This window comes from Protopterus annectens, chromosome 13.part0 (genome assembly GCF_019279795.1).
Source record: "Protopterus annectens isolate FY-2018-M chromosome 13.part0, PAN1.0, whole genome shotgun sequence".
NCBI classification, from domain to species: domain Eukaryota; kingdom Metazoa; phylum Chordata; order Ceratodontiformes; family Protopteridae; genus Protopterus; species Protopterus annectens.
This window is the reverse complement of record NC_056747.1, coordinates 814,213,029-814,234,237: the sequence shown is the minus strand read 5'-3', so window position 1 is coordinate 814,234,237 and position 21,209 is coordinate 814,213,029. Positions and strand designations below refer to the sequence as shown.

Sequence of the window (21,209 nt, the reverse complement as noted above, 5' to 3'; positions counted from 1 at the left end):
CTTCTTGCTGAAGTGACAGCCAGTAAGAATATAGCTTTCCAGGTCAATAACTTCAAAGAACATGAAGCAGACGGTTCGAAGGGAGGTAGTATCAAGGATGCCAACATTAAGTTTAGATCCCATTGCGGAGGAGGATGCTTTATAGGCGGCTTTAGGAGAAAAACTCCTCTCAGAAAGGCCTTGCATAATCTATGAGACATAATGTTATTGTCATGCAAGCCAACATGATACTTGGAAATAGCAGCCAGTTGTACTTTAACTGTAGATGCCGAGGATCCTGAATGAAAAACCTCCGCCAGGAAATCTAAAACAGAATGTACAGGAGCAGTAAAGGGATCAATATTCCTGGAATTTGCCCAAATAGAAAAGCCGCCACTTGCTAGCATAAACAGTCCTAGTGGGCGACTTTAAGGAAGACACTAAGATGTCTGTGGCGGAGTCAGAGATCATCGGAAGCCTGGCTAGGGAAGGAAGTGGAGCAACCAAGCAGTGAGGTTGAGAGACTGAATGGCCCGGTGCTGCTGACCCGACTGGTGGATCAAGAGATCCGGAACTGGGTCCAGATGCCAGGGCTGCACCAGAAGGTGACTATGCAGAGACGGAAACCAAATTTGTCGAGGCCAATAAGGGGCAATGAGAATCAACTTGGCTCTAAAAACGGTGGCTTTCTGAATGACTTGTGGAATCAAGGGAAAAGGAGGAAAAGCGTACAGAAGTCCCCGGGGCCAATCCTGGGTTAGAGAGTCTCTCATGGGTTGGCCTGGAAGGGGAAAGAGGGTGAAATAATCGGGGCACTTGTTGTTTTGAGGAGTAGCAAAAAGATCGCAACAAGGAGTGCCCCGCTGCAGAAAAATCTGATCCACTACAGATTGATTGAGAGACCACTCGTGAGGCATCAGAATGGATCTGCTCAGCCTGTCCGCCAAGAGGTTGGACCTGCCGGGGATGTGCGTTGCCATCAGAAACCGATGAGAGGAGATTGCCCATTGCCAAAGTCTGAGAGCTTCTCGACACAACGGATAGGACCTGGTCCCGCCCTGCTTGTTGATGTACCAGACCACGGACATGTTGTCCGTTTGTACTGCAATAGTCCCGTGGGAAGAAAGTCGTTGAGGGCCTGCAACGTTAAAAGCACCGCTCTCATCTCCAGGACATTTATGTGCAGATGGTATTCTATGGGTTGCCACGTCCCGTGGACCATCCTGCCCTGATAATGCCCCCACCCGATCAGAGAGGCATCCGTAGTGACTGTGGCAACTGGAGGAGGGAAACAAAAGGTCGGCCCTGATGAAGAAGAGGGAAGATATCCACCAATTCAGATGAGTTCTGCGACTGTGTGATTAAGATTTCGTGCCTCATCGGGAGACTGTGGTACGACCACTGCGTGAATAGCATCCACTGCAGAAGGCGCATGTGGAAGCGAGCCAGTGGTAGTAGAACAATGGCCGCAGCCATAAGACCTAGAACCTTCAGTATAAATCTGGCTTTGACCTTGTTGCTCTGCAATAAAATCCGAACGAATTTTTGGATGTCCAGAATTCTTTGATCTGTTAGACTGGCTAACATTTTGACGGTGTTTAATTCTGCGCCTATAAAGGTGATAGATTGGCAAGGCAGCAGAGAAGATTTTTGAAATTTACTGAAATTCCCAAACTCCTGCAAAGCTGTAGAGTGTAGTCTCTGGTCTGAAGAAGCTGACACCTGGTGGTGGCGGAGAGGAGCCAGTCGTCCAAATAAGGAAACACCTGGAATCCTTGACGTCTCAGATGAGCTGTGACCACTGCCATGCATTTGGTGAACACTCTGGGGGCTGAAGTGAGGCCAAAGGGCAGGGCTCTGAATTGGTAATGACTGGTCCCTAGCCGAAAGCAGAGAAACCTTCTGGAGCGCCTGTGAATCTTTATGTGATAGTGCGTCCTGAAGGTCTATAGAGCACATCCAGTTGTCCTTGCCCAGAAAGGGCAGAATGGACTGAAGCATGACCATCCGGAATCTTGCCTTCTTGACAAATCTGTTTAGACTGCTCAGGTCTAATATTGGTCTCAATCTCCCGTCCTTTTGGGGACCAAAAAGAATCTCAGTAGGCGGATCCTACCTGGTCTGCGGCACAGTCTGGACGGCTCTTTTTCTAGGAGCTTTGAAACCTCCTGTTCTGCCAAATCCCTTTGACAGGGTGAGATGTCTGGAAGGGATTGTTGAGGTCGGATACCTTCGAAGGGATTTTGTAACCCTCGGATATGATCGACTGTACCCACATATCTTGTGATAGGGATTGCCAGGCTACTGGGTACAGCGAAATCCTTCCCCCGACTGCCTCCAAGGGTGGACAGTCGGGCAACACCTCAGGGATGCTGAAAGGGCTTCTCAGGAAGAGACTCCCTGTTGCCCTGGTTCTGAGGACCCCCCGCCTCTAGGGCCGCGTCTATTGTTGTTACCCCTCTGCCTCTAGGGGTAAACTGACCACGTGTGTCGGTGTAGCTCCTTGGGCTTTGCAGAACCACATCTTCCCCTTCTGACCCTTGGGATATGGTCTAGAAGGAGTGGAAAAATGGACTCCAACGGCAGAAAGAGTTTTACCGTCCTGCTCACACCTGGTCAAGGTATCCTTCACCTGAGGTCGAACAAAGCCGAACCATCAAAGGGGTATTGGTGAAGGACGCCTTAAAGGGGTCCATAAAATTACAAAGCCGCATCCAGGCTTGGCGTCTAAGAGCAACTCCTGTGCCTGCGGCCCTGCTCGCTCCATCGGCCGCATAGGATATGAGCCGCATGGAGGAGTTGGATAGAATTCAGGATTGCTAGCTGTGAGGCAATCTTTGCTTGAGCCCCAGCAGCAGAAGGATCCTGGACCACTTCACCCAGTTCCTTGAGAGTATCTCTTTGAAGCCTGGTAAAGTGACAAAGGTAGTTCAGCGAGCATAGCAAAGGTCGCTGAAGAAAACATCCACTTTCCATACCTGTCCATGGTCCTAGAATCCTTGTTAGGAGGATGGACAGGTACTGAAGGATCCGCCAGTTCCTTCTTAGTGGCCGCCACCACCATAGCATCCACAGAGACGCCCTTGGAAAGAAACTGTTTGTCCGTAGGGGCCGTGATAAATTTGGATGGTCTCCTGGGGACATGTTCCACAGAATCTGGAGCCACGCCTTCCGAGCCACTACCTGCATAAGTGGGTCGAAAGGCGGAGACACCCAGGAGGTGGAGGGTCGGGATCCAAAAGCCTCCAGGTATACAGACTCATCCTCGGAGGGATCAATGGATGGCCAATTCCCCCTCTGTTTGAGGAGCTCAAGGATGTCTGAAAAGGAGACATCCTCAGAGGGGGATCGTGGGGAACCCTCCGACTCATCTAAGTCGGTATCCGATGTAGTAGACTCGGGGGAGTCTGTGTGTTTCCTCTTACACGTCCTCTTCGAGGGGTTCACCTGCTGGATCAGGAGAAACTTGGAAGAGGAGGAAATTCCCAATGGGGAAACCTGGGGCGATGGATCCCTGGGCCTGAGAGCAAGAGGCTGGCAAGAGGCGTCTACAGGCACTGAAGAGGGAGGAGCTAGAGGGATGGACCGTTGACCTGGCTCAGAGGCCAGGACACTCCTCATCACCTCAAAGGCTCCCCTCCCTGGGAGGCGGAATATCCCGATCCGAGGATACAGGAATTCCTGGCTCCACTGAGAGGAAGGCTCCGAGGCCGATGTCGGTGCCGAGCTTACCAAAGCGAAGCCCGAGAGGGAGGCGGGGTCGGACAAGGGTCCGATGCCACTAGCCCCTCGGAGCAGACAAGGAAATCAGGCGACGGATCCCTCCAAGGAAGGCCTCAAGGAGGAGATCGGAGCCGAGGCAGGGCCGAAGGATGTATCGGCTCCGGCGCCGAAACAGTCGCTGTCCCGAGAAGCTCCGGCTCCAAACTCTGGTGTGGAGTTGGTGGAGGAAGTTCAAGGGGTGAGACAATAGCCGAAGTCTGTTGAGACGGGCTATGGAGCATTTGGGCCAGTGCCTGCGACTTCAACAGCCTGCTTACCACCCTCTCTAAGTCGTGGTCAGAGAGCCTGGAAGATCTCGAAGATCGGCTCCGATGGCTCCGCTCCGACAAAAGAGGAGACCACGGGCAGTGGATACTCTGCAAGGGGACCGAGATCTCTTCGGGACGAAGTCATCGGGCCGAAGTCCCCTGAATTCCAGATGGAGCGAAGGTTTCTCGGCTCGATGCTGGATAAGGTGTCGGCTCCAGCCGGAGCCGACAAGGCCACAGTAGACAGGGTGTCGGAACCAGTCGGTGCCAAACCAACTACTTTTGAAGTAGATAGATCGGTTCCAGCCGTTGCCGATCTCGGCTCCGACGGAGCCGGAGCCACCGGAGGAGGCTTGGATACTGAAGCCTGAGCCTTCGGTGGCTTAGAAGGTTTCCCAGACCCTGTTTTAGAGGGAGAACCTTCTGGCTTAAGTAAGCCATGGAGGATTAGCTTATTCCTCCGTTCCTGCAGGACTCCCTGGCTAAAAGAGTGACACAAAGCACAGGAGTCCTGCAGGTGCAAAGGCCCCAGGCAGTAAACACAAGAAGTGTGACCGTCTGTCAGAGACATTTTCTGACAGCACGAGTCACACTTCTTGAAGCATGAGACCTTGCCTTCCTTAGACATTATCCTAGGAGGAAGTCACACACAAACCCCAACAAACACACACAATTAATCCCCTAACACACAACACACAGGTAGGGATTAACCAATGGGGTTTAGGCCTAACTAAACTTTTATACTAAAGGAAATAAAAGTTTTGAAATATAAAGGGAATAGGGTGGGCTGTAACACACTACAGACTATAAAAATGGAAACAAGGGGGAAATAAAACCCTAACTAAGCTTTTCTCTTTTGACAAGAAAATTACTTACCTCAGCTGGCAAAGGAGACCTCTTTCGCTAAGCGGCAAACGAGATCTGAGGTAGTTCCGCCTTGCAACATGGGATATAGGGTTGCCTCGAGCTGGTAAAAGGAGTTCTCAAGCTAAAGCAAGTGCCGAGTCGGAGCCGAGGATCGGCTCCGAACCCATCCAGCAAGAATGAAGGCGAGATTGACAACTTAACATTATCCTTTTTCCACTAGTGCCGGAAGCCAGCGGTCTGAGGTGATTTCTTTCCAGAGGGGCAGATAGTGAGAGAGGTTGGATGAGATGGGAAGGCGATTGAAGCAGTCATGTATTGTTGTTGTTTCTGTCCTGAAAGGGCTGTCTGTTGGGGGGCTGTCCTAGAGGAGGATTGTCTCCTTGTCCCTTTCCTATGTCTGGAAGATGAAGAGGTGGCAGGGGCTCTTCTGACATAGGAGTTCTTAGTGTAATTTCTGTATAATTTTGGTACTGGGGAGACCAGTATGTTTAATATCTTGGAGTTCTTTACTCTTCGCCTGTAGATTCTTAAACAGGTCTACAGACGGTTTCTCAAACAGATTATGATCCAGTGGAGCATCCAAAATTTTGAATTTAAAGTCTTCAGGCAGTGGCTGGAACCTAAGCCACAAGTATTTACATAGCACAGACACAGATGCAGCTGATCTAGCAGAGGCCTCTGCTGCATCATAACTGCAGTTTATCAAGTGCCTTGCAACCTAAGATGCCAGGGACAGTTTAGATGTCACTTCTGTCTTGTTAGGGGAGTCAGGCAAGGAGGACAGTAGGGGATGAAGCCTGTGATACCAAATCTAGAGAATATTTCACCATATGGGTTTGGTAGTTAATTGCCTTAAATGTTAGGATGGACGAAGTGTATATCTTCTTGCCCAGCCTTGTCCATTACCTTGCTATCCTTGTCTGAAAGTAGGAGTGATGTGGATGGAATAAGTCTAGACAGTTTGTCTAGGGCCACTGCTATTACTGTGGGGTCTGCTAAGGTGGGCTTTACTAGAAATTTGTGGTTGCCAGGGACCTTACAGAAACTATCACGTCTCTTGGGAGCAGGTGGTTGAGAGTCGGGTTTTTTTGCGACTGATGCAAATCCATCGAGGTATACAGGAATCACTGGAGGGATGGCCGATGGGGAGGGTGATTCAACCAGAAGAAGCTCAAAATACCTTTTTCTGAATTTCTGTCATCTGGGTAGTATTCCATTTAAAATATTCCCTCATTTTTGTTATAGTCTCTCCAAATGTAATGTCCTCTGGAGGGGAGACTCCCTCAATAGAATCCTCATCAGGGGAACAGTATTCCAAGAAGGAAGCTATTTGGGATGAGCATGTAACGTACAGATGTGTACTTGCCATAAATGTAGATGTTCGAGTGTATTCACTGTTGCAATCATTACAATTGTGTTATCCTGCTGGCAGGCTACCCGCAGTCGGCCTGAATTCCAAAGTCTAGGTCTGGCGTTGGGTGCTGTCACCTCCTCCCTGACGTCAGTGCGCTAGGGGTATAAAAGATGCAGCAGCAGCCATTTTCTTCAGTTTTTCTTGCCCCAGATGTCAGGTGCCCCCAAAAGGGTAGGCTAAAAATATGTCAATAAAGCATGCATGCACCAGGGTCAATTTTTCCTTCATCTACAAGCAAATACCCCACATAGGTTGTATAGAATAGAGAAGTACAGATAAGTTCCAGCAAAGATAAGGGGGATGGTAGGATGGACTGCAACAGTGAATACACTCGAACATCTACATTTATGGTAAGTACACAACTGTACTATGTTCGTGTTTCACTGTTGCAGTCATTACAATTGGGCTGAATCCCAAAGCTAAGGTTGGGAGGCTGGAGCTAAATAGGATCAGGAGCAGCTATGAGGTCCTGCAGAACTGCAGTGGCAAAGCCTGCCCTGGATTTAGAGTAGAATGGTAAGTGATAGTGCTTTGTAAAAGTGTGCAATGAACTCCAGGTTGCAGCCTCTAAAATATCTTTGATTGGTACTCCTCTGAGGAAGGCTGCTGAAGTGGCTGCTGCTCTGGTTGAATGTAGCCTAATGCCCTTAGGCACTGATTTGCCATGTTGTGAATAACAGAAACGAATGCAGTGGCCTATCCACTTTGAAATAGTCTGCTTTGAGATAGCCTTTCCTTGTGATCCTGCAGCATATGCTACTAGTAATTGCTCAGTCTTTCTGAAAGCAAGTAGAAGCGCAGCTGACTGTGTATGTCCAAAGAATGCAGAAGTCTCTCACCCTTATTCTGTGGGTTTGGATAAAAGGTAGGTAAATGAATAGTTTGGTTAAGCGCCACACTGGACACTACCTTAGGCATAAATGTCGGGTTTGTCCTCAGAGAAACCCTATCTGGATGGAAAATGATAAAAGATTCCACAGCCATGAGTGCCTGTAGCTCTGAGACTCGTCTTGCAGAACTTATTGCTAGGAGCAGAGCTGTTTTCCATGATAAAAATTTTACATCAGCTGTAGCGGCTGGCTCAAAAGGAGGCAGGGTGAGTTTTTCCAAGACATAATTGAGGTCCCATGCAGGTATTGGTGATCTCCTTGGAGGCCTTAAGTTTTTGGCTCCTCTGAGGTACTGCCTTAATAAAGGATGAGAAAAAACAGGTGGCTCTGTATTGTAATGAGCTGAAATGGCAGAGGCATGAATCTTAGTTGATGAAAAGGATAGGCCTTTGTCCAGCATCTCGGTTAAATATTGCAAAATCTGAGGAATATTTCGTATAGTCGTGTCAATCCCTTGTGCCTGGTTCCAAGCAGAAAATCTCTTCCATTTTTCAGCATAAGATTTTCTGGTACTAGGCCTCTTGGCCTCCAAAATAACATCCATCACCGCTTTAGAGAGAGGTGTGTTTTGAATGACTACATTATCCGCCATGCTGCCAGATTTAAGGTCTTGAGTTGGCTGTGCAGGATCCGATTGTTGTGTTGGGACAGTAAGTGAGGAATTTGAGGTAATGTCCAGGCTGGGTATTGAGACAAGTTCCTTAGGATTGGGTACCACAGTGCTGGCGGGGCCAGTCTGGGGCAATCAGTATCATTTTTGGCTTCTCTTGTCTGACTTTTAGGAGTACCTTGGGGGGGAAAAGGCAGTGGACGAAAGGCATATACTGTTAAGTTTTTCCAGCTGAAAGACAGAGCATCCACTTTCCATGCCTGCTTGTGATAAGTCCTTGTGCAGAATCTCTGTAGTTGGCAGTTGTGAAGGGAGGCAAATAGATCTATGTCCGGGCATTCCCAACTCCTTGTTATCATGCTGAAGACTTGAGGATCCAAATTCCACTTGTGGGGATCCATGAGGTTTCTGCTTAGTTCATCTGCCAGAGTATTTATCTTTCCTGGGAGGAATTGTGCCTGCAGATATACTTGGTAAGTCAATGCTGTGTCCCACAAAGTCATGGCTAGTCTGCATAGAGGGTAGGAATGAGTGCCTCCCTGCTCATGTACCACATGACTGTGGTATTGTCCATCTTTATCAGTAGTTGTCCCGGATGAAGTAGATCCTTGAAGGCTGTCAGGGCATTCTGAACAGCTAGCATCTTTTTTTGGTTGATATGTAGATGCATTTGTCTTGCGGACCATGTGCCCTGAATACATCTTCCTGCCATGTGGGCCCCCCAGGCATAATCTGATGCATCTGTTGTTAATATCTGCTTGGCTGTGGGTAAAGCGAATGGCTGCCCCTTGTTGTGGTGACCGGCCTTTGCCCACCATCAAAACTCCTGTTGCAGGCAAGGAATGAGGGTAATTATTGTTTAGGCAGTGGCAATGTTGAGTCCAAACACTTATTAGATACCATTGAAGTTTCCTCATATGCAGTCTTGCGTATGGAATTAGCAGAATGCAGGATGCCATGAAGCCCAAAGCCTGCAGAATTTTTCTTGCAGATAACTGGGTCTTTGTTGTCAACAGTTTGAAATACGTAGTCAGTTGCCTTTGTTTGTCTGGCGTGGGATAAGCCATCTGGGCAGTTGTATTTAAGCTTGCACCCAGGAACATTATCTCTTGAGAGGGTACTAGTTTTGATTTCTTTTTGTTTACTGTGTACCCTAGGCATGTTAGTAATGCTTTTACAAACGCCAGATGCCGTAGTAGAATGTCCTTGCTCTCTGCTTGAATAAGGCAGTCGTCCAAGTAAGGATATATTTGTATTCCTCTGTCTGCAAAATGCAATTACTGGAGCCAGGCATTTTGTGAAGACCCTGGGCGCAGTAGATAAGCCAAAGGGCAGTGCAAAGAATTGGTAGTGCATCGAGCCAGCTATGAATCTGAGGTATCTTCTGCATGATTGTCTGACTGGGACATGCAGGTATGCCTCTTTTAGGTCTAAAGTCACAAGCCAAGCCTTCTTGCCCAGCATGGGCAGAAGCTTCTGCAGTCTCAACATTTTGAATCTTGGAATATCCAGATATGTGTTTAGAATAGATAGGTCCAGTATTGGTCGCCAGGCTTTGTCCTTTCTGGGCACCAAGAACAGTCTTGAGTAAAATCCTTGTCCCTGCTCTTGCTGTGGTACTTGCTGAATGGCCCTCATGTCCAAGAGGGATGACACTTGCTTTTGTGCCTCTGCCCATTGATTTTTTGGCAGGTCTGGCAAACCTTTTGCCCTTGGCAGGGTGCGAAAGTGAAACCTGTAGCCTTGTGACACTATATCCAAGACCCATTTGTCCTGGGTTATTACGTGCAATTTTGAGAAAAAAGTGCTAGTTTTCCCCCTAAAGGTGCTGCCAGAAGATAAGTGCTAGGCGCAGGCAGGGGAAGTCATTGGGACTGTTTCCTGTATGGCTGTGATTCGTCTTCTCTGGTTTTGGAAGTAGAAGCACACCATTGTTTAGACCTGTATGAGCCTTGGGGCTGGGATCTGCCTCTAGGGCATCTGTATCTGCCTCTTTGTGGCCTGTCTGACACTGGAAAGGACCAATTCTTTGTAGGCCAGTGCCTGCTAAATCTTGGAGGCTGTACCTTTAAGAAATCCTTGACTGTTTGCATAGATTTAGCTTTGTCCTCCATTTTCTTCAACACCTCTTCTGCTTTAACACCAAATAAGGTATCATGCTGTACTGCAGCATCTAATAATTTTGCTTTAACATGATCAGGCAGAGTCTGTTCCTTTAACCAAGCATGCCTCCTAATGACAGAACCCGTAACAGCGGCCCTGCAGGAGGCCTCCAGAGAATCAAAACCACATTGCAAAGTATGTTTTCCCACTTGTTCAGCTGCATGCAATAATTCCTGCATTTCTTTGTTTTCTGCACATTCAGAATTTATCAACATTTTCTGTTTAAGCAGTGACATAATATGCTGATATTTAAGCATATGAAACTGACAATTTAAAGCCCTTATAGTATAGCCAAGGTAGCAGAAGTGTAAATCTTTTTTCACCATCTGTCCAGTGCCTTAGAATCCCTGTCAGAGGGGGTAGGGTTTTTTTGCAGTAGAAGCCTTGACCCTTTTGGGACCCTGAGAAATAGTTTCTGGGTCAGCAGCAGGGTTCTTAAAAATAAATTTATGTGAATCAGGAACCCTGTAGTATCTGTCTGGCTTAACAGGAGCTGGAGGTAAAGAGTCAGGAGTCAGACTGGACTCTGAAAACACATAATCTACAATGTCTAACACAGGTGGAATAGCAAGGGGCCTGTGCTGAGGTAGTAAAAGGAAGTCTCTGAGCCTTTTCTTAGATTCTGAATAATCTTGACTCTCCCAGTGGAAATGCTCCCTCATGGTATGCAGAGAGTTTCCCCAAAAGAATAATCCTCAGGAGGAGAGGCTGAAGGGATAGATTCTTCAGCATCAGAATCCTCATAAGGAGGAAGAGAGTATTCCTGATCAGAAGAAATGGAAAACCTGATCTGAAGATTCATATACTGTCTCTTGCCTAAGGCCTCATCAGGAGGGGGATGGGAACCCTTGATCAAAGTAATTAGGTCTTCGGCCATTTTGAGCATCTGTTTTTTTAGTCATGGAGGCCTGTCCATGGGGCTGTTGTACTTGTTTCTTTGTCTTTAGAGGTACTTCAGTCTTTGCCTTTGAAGCTCAAGTCGTTTTAACATATAACTGTGAAGGCCTGAAAACACCCTCAGAAGCTGCCTGCTCAGCAGCTCCAGACCCATCTGAGGGAATAGTTTCCGAGGTTCCAAAACCTTGAGTCTCCAGCGGCCTAGTCGGCTCCACGTGGGAGTCAGAAGTGGCCTGCGGCTCTAAAGTAGCAGGCGTCAGGGGCTGTGAAAGTGCCTCACTGAGAACAGACGAACCAGCGAATGGCTTAGAAGAAGCCTAGTCAGTTTTGGACCTCGGATGCCTGTCCTTTTCTTTTTCTTTGTGTTTCTTTTGAATTGCGGTAGTCGGATGGCTATCCGACGACATTGTGTAATTAAAAAATCTTCTGCCAAAATAGTGAAATGCAAAATCGTACTGACGCTTAGTGCGTTGGTTAAATCTAGCACAAAACCGACAATTAGCAACATCGTGATCAGGGCCTAGGCAAGGAATACAGTAAGAATGGAAGTCCTTATGAGGTATTTGCTTCCCACAAAAAATACAATTAACTTTTTCTGACATCAGTCTGGGCAAGAAAAAAGTTTCCCCAACGGGGTACTTAGCTTTTAATGAAGACTTCGGATCTGAAATTCGAACACAAAAATCTCAGGAATCGGCCAACCGGCACTTGCGAACTGCTTTTGCTTCGGGCACCGCTCGGCAAGAAAGACTGAAGAAAATGGCGTTGGCTGCATCTTTTATACCCCTGACACACTGACATCAGGGAGGAGGTGACAGCAACAGATGCCGAACCTAGACTTTGGAATTCAGGCCGACTGCGGGTAGCCTGCCAGCAGGATAACACAACTGTAATGACTGCAACAGTGAAACACGAACATCAGACTCATCTGAGGAAGAGGATAAGGTTCCTTTTTCCTAAGAAATGGAAACAATAGAGATAGCTGAGGCAGGTCTAGAGTTAAGTACAGGTATAGTGGGAGCTGAAGAGGCTGAAGGCCTAAGGGCCATGAAGACCTGCATCAAAGACTGTATGGAGGACTGCCAGTCTGGTTGCCCCTCCGAAGGAGAAGACAAATGTTTGCTCTTTTGTCTCCTTTCTAAAGGAGTTGATTCTGGAGAAACTGTGGGCCTAGTTTCAGGGATCTGGCCTAAAGAGGAGGAGTTGGAATCCTGGATCAAGGAAGGTCCTTTGGTGGAGCCTGGTTCCCCTTTGACTTCTGCAAAAACAGACATCTGAATAACCTCCATGGACGTACCTACCGGTACTTTGGAAGTGGCTTCTTGAGGGCGAGATGCAGAAGTAGATTGCTCTAGTGGACATCCCTCAACCCCTATATATTGGCAGCTGGCAGGGCGTCGGACGACAGAGGCAGAGATGGCAGGCCTTGAAACTTTTGCCTTTTCTCTTGGCAGTTCCACCTGAGTGGCAGATTCCGGATCCATTCTTAATGCTAACTTCTTTAGCCTTTGGTTCTCCAAATACAAATAGAGGGCAGACAGCTTCTGAGAGTTTTGGGAGCAAAAGACTGGCAGATGGCGCAGGAGGTATGATCGTGTCCCCGGCCTACACAGAACAAGCAAAGATCATGGAAGTCGTTATGCAAAATTTGACATCTGCATTTACCTTTCTTAGCGGACATTGGCTAAGAATAGACAAACAACCCAATCTCAAGCAAAAATAATAAGAATTCCCCAAAGGGGTACTTAACTTTAGGCATCTTGAAAGAGAGGAGCGAAGCGATCGATTTGATGTTTGACTGCGGCAGAAAAGTTCCGAGGTCTGTGCATGTAGACATCACATTTAAGGCCCCTGGTTTACGGCCGCATGTGTGACGTCCCACACACCACCAGCAACCAGGCTTAAGCTTTTGTATAGGAGCAGACGTTTGGGTCACCTGAGGCAGAAGATCTCACAGTAAGAATACTGCAACATGAGAACTGAAGGACATATGCAGGTACACCACCTGATTTGCTGATGCACTGCTGAGTAAACCCCCCGTGCTGACCAGTATGCGCATGACCCAGTGAACTGCATTACAGTTTGAAATGTTTTATGTTATGTGGTGCTATAATCGCCACATGTCAGGATGGAACATCCTCACTTGCAGTATACAGATGATGTGAAATGAAAATTAACAAGTAGTCTCCACAAGCTACTAGGTACAACTTGTAAAACTCATTGTAAATGCAACTACTTGACATTAATTATGTCATGTTAGACCTTACTGAAAAAATTTGGACTTTATGGAATCTTGCATGCCTAAAGTGAAGTTCACAATTAAACATGGATATTAAAAGAAAACGTGGTTTCTCCAGTTCAAGTTACCTATGTAATTGGCTACTTCTTTCCAGTCCTCTGAACTTCAATAACTAAAGAACAGTTCAGAAACCGCAATGCAAACTACTTTAAAGATGTACTTACTCAGTAACAGATTTTACATTCTCCTGTGCTGTGAATCCCAGGTGTTCTTCTCTGTGTTTTTCACATGGAAAAGCAGGGGGTAAGAATTCAGTGTCATGTTTCTGGGGAACTTTATAAAACTTCCAAGCAGAATCAGCACCATCACCTTCAGTAGATACTGCTGCACCAATATATACCGTAAGTTCCAAATTTTCAGGGAAATGAGCTGGGAAAGGCTGAGGTAAAACGTCTGCTCTGTCTTCAACAGGCTTGGAGGAAATTAAAGGATCTGGAGTAGGCATCTGATAAAAATGCTGACTTTGGGGAGTGGAGGGATTTTTTATTACTTCTGCTACTTCATCAGCCCTATCACAAGGGTGAGGACTTAGAGGTGGTGGCGGCGGTGAACCTATTTCAGGGACATGCATTTGAGGAGTTTTAGCTGCATCACTGGGTCTAATGTTCGTAAATCTACCGCCACTGTCCTGTGGCCGGATACCTAGTCTCTGACTGGATGAATCTGAATCCAGAGGAACATCCTCGCACAAAGATGCTCGATGGTGGAAAGGAGTAAGTGGTCGTTTCTGTGGTTTCTCCCCCTTTTCTTGCTTCTCATTTGTTTTGTGTTTTGCACTTTGTTGCTGCTGCTGATTTAGAGACTGAGGCTGTCCATGGGGACCAGCAGTTCTTTGTTTCAGACTTTTGTGCCTGTAAAACAAACTTCATCTTACTAAGTCTGCTCATTGCTCATAATCACAGCTTTTCCAAGCCACATTACTTACACAACCACTATAAAATATGCAGCAAAACCTCATCAGCTTTAAGTTTTAAAATGTCCATGACACCTTTAAAAACTTGATAGTTTAACTTCAATTTTTTTTTTTAAACTAGAAAAAAATTTAGCTACACCTCAGATCATGTATTACATAAAGAACATTTCTCTGTAAGGGAACTCCCCATAACCATGCAGGAAATCCCATCAGATATGACTAACGGTCAAACACACAGAACACCCACAGATGTCTGAATAATATGATCACTGCTGAACAAGTCACCCTTCTGACCAAATATGAACAATCGACTGCTCCCATACAAAATGTGAAGTTACCTCTCACATTGCGGATAAACAGGAAAGTGCAGCTGTGAGAGAGCGCAACATTTCTGCCATAGTCTATTCCTTCTATACAAGGGTTTATGTACATTTATAATCTAGACCCTGAGAGTACAAAAAGATTTAGTAAGTCTATATCCATTCAAACTGAAAAGGGACTTACAAAGGCTAAGCAGTTATGTACAATAACTAGGTTCCCAAGTAAAGTACAGTTTTGTACCTACCATAAATGTAGATGTTCGAAGATCCACATTGCTGCAGTCCTTACACTTGGGTAGTCCGCTGTCCTCGATCGGCCCGAATATCAAAGTATTAGGCTGACGTCGGTCAAGGCGCATAAGACTGACATCAGGACGTCAGGGTACAAATGCGCATGACCGACGTCATATCCTCAGTCTTTTCTTGCCCCAGATGTCAGAAGACCCTAAACAGAAAGGTCAAAACCAAAAGACAGCAAAAAACAACCAACCACCCTTGCACTAATCATATGAACAATATATACAATATGCACAATATTTACAACCCAAACCACACAACCGCCCCTAACAACGGAGGGGAAGGAGGGAGGGTAAATTGGACTGCAGCAATGTGGATCTTCGAACATCTACATTTATGGTAGGTACAAAACTGTACTATGTTCTTCATCTCACATTGCTGCAGTCCTTACACTTGGGTAGAATCCCAAAGCAGAGGTAAGGGAGGATGGCAAAACTATAAAGTAGTAGGAGCTGACAAAATGCCCTGTAAAATAGCAGTGGCAAACCCAGCCCTAGATTTAGAGTAAAGTGGAAGGTGGTAATGCTTAGAGAAAGTATGCACTGAACTCCAAGTAGCTGCCTCCAAAATATCTTTAGTTGCCACCCCCCTTAAAAAAGCTGTAGAAGTGGCAGTAGCTCTAGTGGAATGAGGCCTAATCCCAGCTGGAATCTCCTTACCATGATGGGAATAACAGAAAGCAATACAAAACCCAATCCACTTAGAAATAGTTTGTTTTGACACAGGCTTGCCCTGAGAACCCAAAGCAAAAGAAACAAACAACTGCTGAGACTGCCTGAACCCTTTAGTTCTGCTCAAACAATATCGCAACTGCCTGTGTATATCCAAGGTGTGCAAAATCTTTTCCCCTTTATTTTGGGGGTTTGCATAAAAAGTAGGCAAATGAATAGTTTGGTTTAAAGCCACACTAGAAACCACCTTAGGCATAAAGGAAGGATTAGTGCGTAAAGATACCCTATCCTTATGGAAAATTAAGAAAGGCTCAACTGCCATAAGGGCCTGTAATTCAGAAACCCTTCTCGCAGAGGTAATGGCCAACAAAAAAGCAGTCTTCCATGATAAATATTTCAACTCGGCAGTAGCTGCAGGCTCAAAAGGTTGTAGAGTGAGTTTCTCCAACACAAAATTGAGATCCCAAGCAGGAGTAGGAGCTCTACGGGGTCTTATATTCTTTGCTCCTCTAAGGAATTGCTTAAACAAAGGATGAGAAAACAATGGTGGATCACAGTCATAGTGAGCAGAAATTGCTGCAGCATGAATCTTAATAGAAGAGAAGGACAAACCTTTGTCCAGTAACTCAGCAAGATATTGAAGAGCCACACTTAAATTAGGCTTAGCAACATCAAATTCCTTTGCTGCACTCCAAAATAAAAATCTCTTCCATTTATCTGCGTATACTTTCCTTGTACTAGGCCTTCTGGCCTCCAAAATAACATTCAAAACTTGCTGGAAGCTGAGACCCTCAGGGTTTAAAACAGAATATGCCAGGCTGTTAGGTGAAGAGAGTGAAGTTTGACATTGAGTAAATGACTGTTCTCTTGAGACAGCAGGTGTGGAATCAAGGCAAAGGCCATGGAGGCTCGCGAACCAGACTTCTCAGTAATGGGTACCAGTGCTGTCGAGGCCAATCTGGAGCTATTAGAATCATCTTTGGCTTGTCCTGTCTGACCTTTAGGAGTACCTTTGGGAGGAGAGGCAGAGGTGGAAAGGCATACACATGAAGATTGCTCCAATTGAAAGAAAGAGCATCCACTTTCCAAGCTGTGGGATGAAACCTTTTGTGCAAAACTTTGGCAGCTGGTAGTTTAGTGGAGAAGCGAACAGATCTATGTCTGGAGTTCCCCATGACACTGTCAATTTCTGAAATACATGAGGATCCAATTTCCACTCGTGGGGATCCATAATTGTCTGCTCAACACATCTGCTAAGGAGTTCTGTGCTCCGGCAGAAACCTTGCCTGAAGATTGAGCTGTAAACTGAGAGCAGTCTCCCACAAAATCATTGCTTGTCTGCATAGAGGATAAGAATGTGTTCCCCCTTGCTTGTTGATGTACCACATGACAGTTGTGTTGTCTGTTAGAACCAACACCTGCCCTGGAAGAAGTAAATCCTTGAAAGCTATTAATGCAAATTGGACTGCTAACATCTCCTTCAAGTTGATATGTAGATGTTGTAGTCTGGCAGGCCACGTGTCTAGTATCCACTTTCCATTTAGATGAGCTCCCCAAGCTTTGTCTGAGGCATCTGTCGTTAGAATCTGACTCGCCTCTGGCCGGGTCACAGAGAGTCCCTTGTTTAGGTGACATTCCTGAGCCCACCACAAAAATTCCTTTTGAATGCAAGGTATTATCTGAATGACAGTGTCCATATCTTGGCAGTGCTGTGTCCATACATTTTTGAGATACCATTGTAGCTTCCTCATATGCAGTTTGGCATTGGGAAGCACCAGAATACAAGATGCCATGAACCCCAAGGCTTGAAGGACTGTCCTTGCAGTCAGCCTGGACTGATGAGACAATTGATGGAAGTAAAGGGAAAGATTCTTTTGTTTGTCCGGGGTCAAAAGGCCATCTGGGATGCTGTATTCAGTCTCACACCCAGAAAGCACATGTCTTGAGAGGGTACTAGACTGGACTTTATTTCGTTCACAGAATACCCCAGGCATCTTAGCACTGCTATCACATATTGCAAATGATAAAGAAGCTCGTCCCTTCCTTTGGCCAGAATCAGGCAATCGTCCAAATAAGGATAGATCTGTATTCCTTTTAGCCTGAAGAAAGCTATCACTGGAGCCAGAACCTTTGTGAACACTCTGGGCGCAGTAGATAAGCCAAAGGGCAATGCAGAGAACTGATAATGAGAAGTCCCAGCTCGAAAACACAGATACTTCCTGCAACTTAGCCTGATAGGAACATGAAGGTAAGCTTCCTTGAGATCCAGAGTCACCATCCAGTGATCTTTGCCCAGCAGAGGTAAAAGCTGTTGTAACGTCAACATTTTGAACTTGGGAATGTCCAGATAAGTGTTGAGGATAGATAAATCCAAAATTGGTCTCCACGTGTTCCCCTTCTTTGGTACTAGGAACAGGCGAGAATAAAATCCTAGGCCTACTTCTGGCAGAGGGACCGGCTGTATGGCCCCTATTTGCAGTAGCAGAGAAATTTGTTTGTGAGCCTCTATTCTTTGCTGAGGAGGAACGTCTGGCATGCCTTTGAAAGGAGGCAAGGTATGGAAATAAAACCTGTAACCTTGGTGTATAATATCCAATACCCATCTGTCCTGGGTAATTAAACTCAAATTTTCTTTGAAGAGTGCCAACTTTCCTCCCAAAGGTGCTGCCAGACAAGAAGGCTCTGGCAGCTGAAAAGGTAGGTCATTGGGCCTGTTTACGAAAGGACTGGCCCCTGCCCTCACCCGAAGACTGTGCAGGTGAACTCCCTGTTCTAGGCCTGAAAGAGCCCTGAGCTCTACCCCTACCACGTCTAGATCTTCCCCTAGACTGTGAATCATAAGAAGGGTACGTCCACCCCTTAGCAGGCCAATTCCTATTAAACTTCGGAGGCTGAACTTGCAAAAAATCTTTAACAGTCTGCATAGACTTAGCCTTGTCTTCCATTTTCTTTAAAACTGCCTCCACAGGTGAACCAAACAATACATCAGACTGCAAAGGTGCATCTAAAATCCTTGTCTTAACATGGTCAGATAAGTTCTGATCCCTCAGCCAGGCGTGCCTGCGAAGAACTGACCCAGTGGCAGCCACCCTAGACGAGGCCTGTACAGCATCAAATCCACATTGTAAAGAATGCTTACCCACCTGTTCAGAAACATGTACCAAATCTTGTAATTCTTTACACTCAATGCCTTCCGTCAGAGCATCTACCTTAGACTTCAATTGAGAAAGAAGATAGTTTTGATATTTCAACATGTGAAACTGGCAATTCAAAGCCCTCATAGCTAAGGTGGAAGAAGTATAGACTTTCTTTCCCCATCTATCCAAAGCTCTGGCCTCTTTATCTGGAGGAACCGGATTTTTTACCACAGAGGCCTTGACACCCTTAGGTCCCTGACTAACTGTTTCTGGGTCCGCCCTAGGACTCTTATACAGATATTTATGAGCTTCAGGCACCCTGTAATACCTGTCCGGTTTAACAGGAGCAGGAGGCAAAGAATCAGGATTAAGTGAAGCCTCTGCAAACACATCTTCCACAACATCCAGAACAGGTGGTATAGCCAAAGGCCTATGCTGGGGTAAAAGCAAAAATTCCCTAAGCCTTTTCCTGGAATCAGAGAAGTCCTGACCTTCCCACTTAAAATGTTCCCTCATGGAATGAAGAGTCTCTACAAAAGAAAAAATCCTCTAGAGGAGAAGCTGAAGGAGTAGAATCATCCACATCAGAATCAGAATAAGGAGAATACTCCTGCAAGTCTTCAGCCGAAGACTTTGAAACATCCGAAACCTGCTCAAAACTCCCCAACTCTGGTTCCACCCTAGGCCTCTTATCAGGAGGGGGCAAAGAACCTCTAATCAAAGTAATTAAATCTTCTGCCATTTTGAGCATGTGCTTCTTGGGCACAGATCCTGAAGAAGTAGGAGTGACACCAACAGAAGCTAAACCTGGCCTGCCTCTGGGAGAAGCCTTGGAAACAGAAGGAGAGGGCCTAACCACCCTAGGAAGGGAGGGGAGTACAGTAACCTGAGAAGCCCCTTCAGCCTGACCTGCCTCCTCAGAGGCCACATCTTGCAATATCAAAGTCTCCCCCTGGGACTCCAGAGAAGCCTCCGGTGGAACCACCGGTTCCACTGACGCCTCTAAAGAACCGGCGTCCGCACGGACGACTCTTCTTGCCTGGGTTTAGCTGCTTTGTCTTTGCGCTTCTTCGAAGAAGCGGGCGTCGGAGCATCCGACGGCATATTGTAATTGCACCGCTTCCCGAAGACCAACCTGGCACAATCTAACCTTCGCTTAATAGTGCGCTTATTAAACCTAGCACAAAAGCGACACCCAACAACGTCGTGCTCAGGCCCCAAACAAGGAATACACAAAGTATGATAATCTCTATGCGGTATCTGCTTCCCACAAGAAATGCGGTATCTGCTTCCCACAAGAAATACAGTTATTCACTTTTTCTGACATCCGGTAAACCACTGAGGCAAGAAAAAAGTAAAATATTCCCCGACGGGGTACTTAGCCAACTTTGACTCGGTCTGAAACTCCGAATTCGAAAAATTTCAGAACGCCGAACGGCACTTGCAACGCTGCTTCTGCATCGGACCATGCGGCAAAAAAGACTGAGGATATGACGTCGGTCATGCGCATTTGTACCCTGACGTCCTGATGTCAGTCTTATGCGCCTTGACCGACGTCAGCCTAATACTTTGATATTCGGGCCGATCGAGGACAGCGGACTACCCAAGTGTAAGGACTGCAGCAATGTGAGATGAAGAACATCTAATTTACACCAGAACTTAAAACTGCCAAATGCATTATACAAACCAAATCTGTATGCGGAGAGAAATTACTCAAGTCCCAATGTGTATGAGCTCTGAGATTATAGATCAATAATAAGGAAAAGGAGAATGGAAGTTGCAGTAATAGGGAGGGCTAATATTTGAATATGCAAACACACCGCTACAAGGTTTGCGCCTCAAAAGGTACATTTTTTAGAGGCAGTCCAACTAAACTCAATGGGGCTAGCAACCCATCCACAGTCTGACCAAAAGTCATTGACACAAGACATCATTATTTAACAGTCTGTGTTTAGAAGTAATAAAGTATGGTTTACAGTCAGAAAACTGCTACAACACCAAAAAGAACAGCAGAGAAGAATTACAAGGTGGAATGGGTCACATTTTTGCAGGTGACTAAAGTATTACCATTTTTTTAAAGAAAAAAAAACACCAGCAATTAGAGGTTTAGCAATGCGACCCTACAAAGGACTTACACTTTTCTCATATTTCAAAAAAAAAAAAAAAAAAATCGGGGACAAAGAGCATGAATTTGAGCAGTTACATGAATAATAAGAGAAAGTCTGACATACAAAATAATGCTTTAAAAAGTTCCAAAGCCCTTGAAACCAACATTTCTGAATTTAGGGACTTCAAACAGGCAAACCATATACAATTACATTAGGAACTTAAAACTGACTTATGACAGCACCAGCTTAGATGCTGAGACACTGGTCAGCTTCACAAAAGCTCCAGGTTTGTCAGCAGTTACTTTAATATGCATGCAGTCCAAGAGACCATTTTGGAGGCTAGTTCAAATACCCAATTGGCCCAAAGGACTGTCTGGTTAAGTGACTTGCTCAAGGTCACATAGCAGACAAATGAAAGTGGGGCAGATTCAATTTTAAAGATATAAACATAGTGGTTACTTAAGACACTAACTAATGTAATGAAACAAAAGCAATCAATACAGGAGTGTCAAATTGAAATTTGTATGACTGAAGAATGCTGTTGGAATACACTGCTATAAAGCAATCCAAAAAATAATTAAGTTGCAGGACCACCAACTACAAAGTACTATGA

The 21,209-nt window shown here is 45.8% G+C and overlaps 1 protein-coding gene across 1 annotated transcript in view; it reads right to left on the bottom strand.

Annotated features, from left to right (window-relative positions):
* Window positions 1–21,209, bottom strand: part of MED13 (mediator complex subunit 13) — a 3,555,174-nt gene that overhangs the window by 1,446,963 nt on the left and 2,087,002 nt on the right. The window contains exon 9 of the mRNA XM_044054535.1: window positions 13,315–14,001. Within this exon, the coding sequence (XP_043910470.1) occupies window positions 13,315–14,001 (687 nt within the window). The remainder of the gene's footprint in view (window positions 1–13,314; window positions 14,002–21,209) is intronic.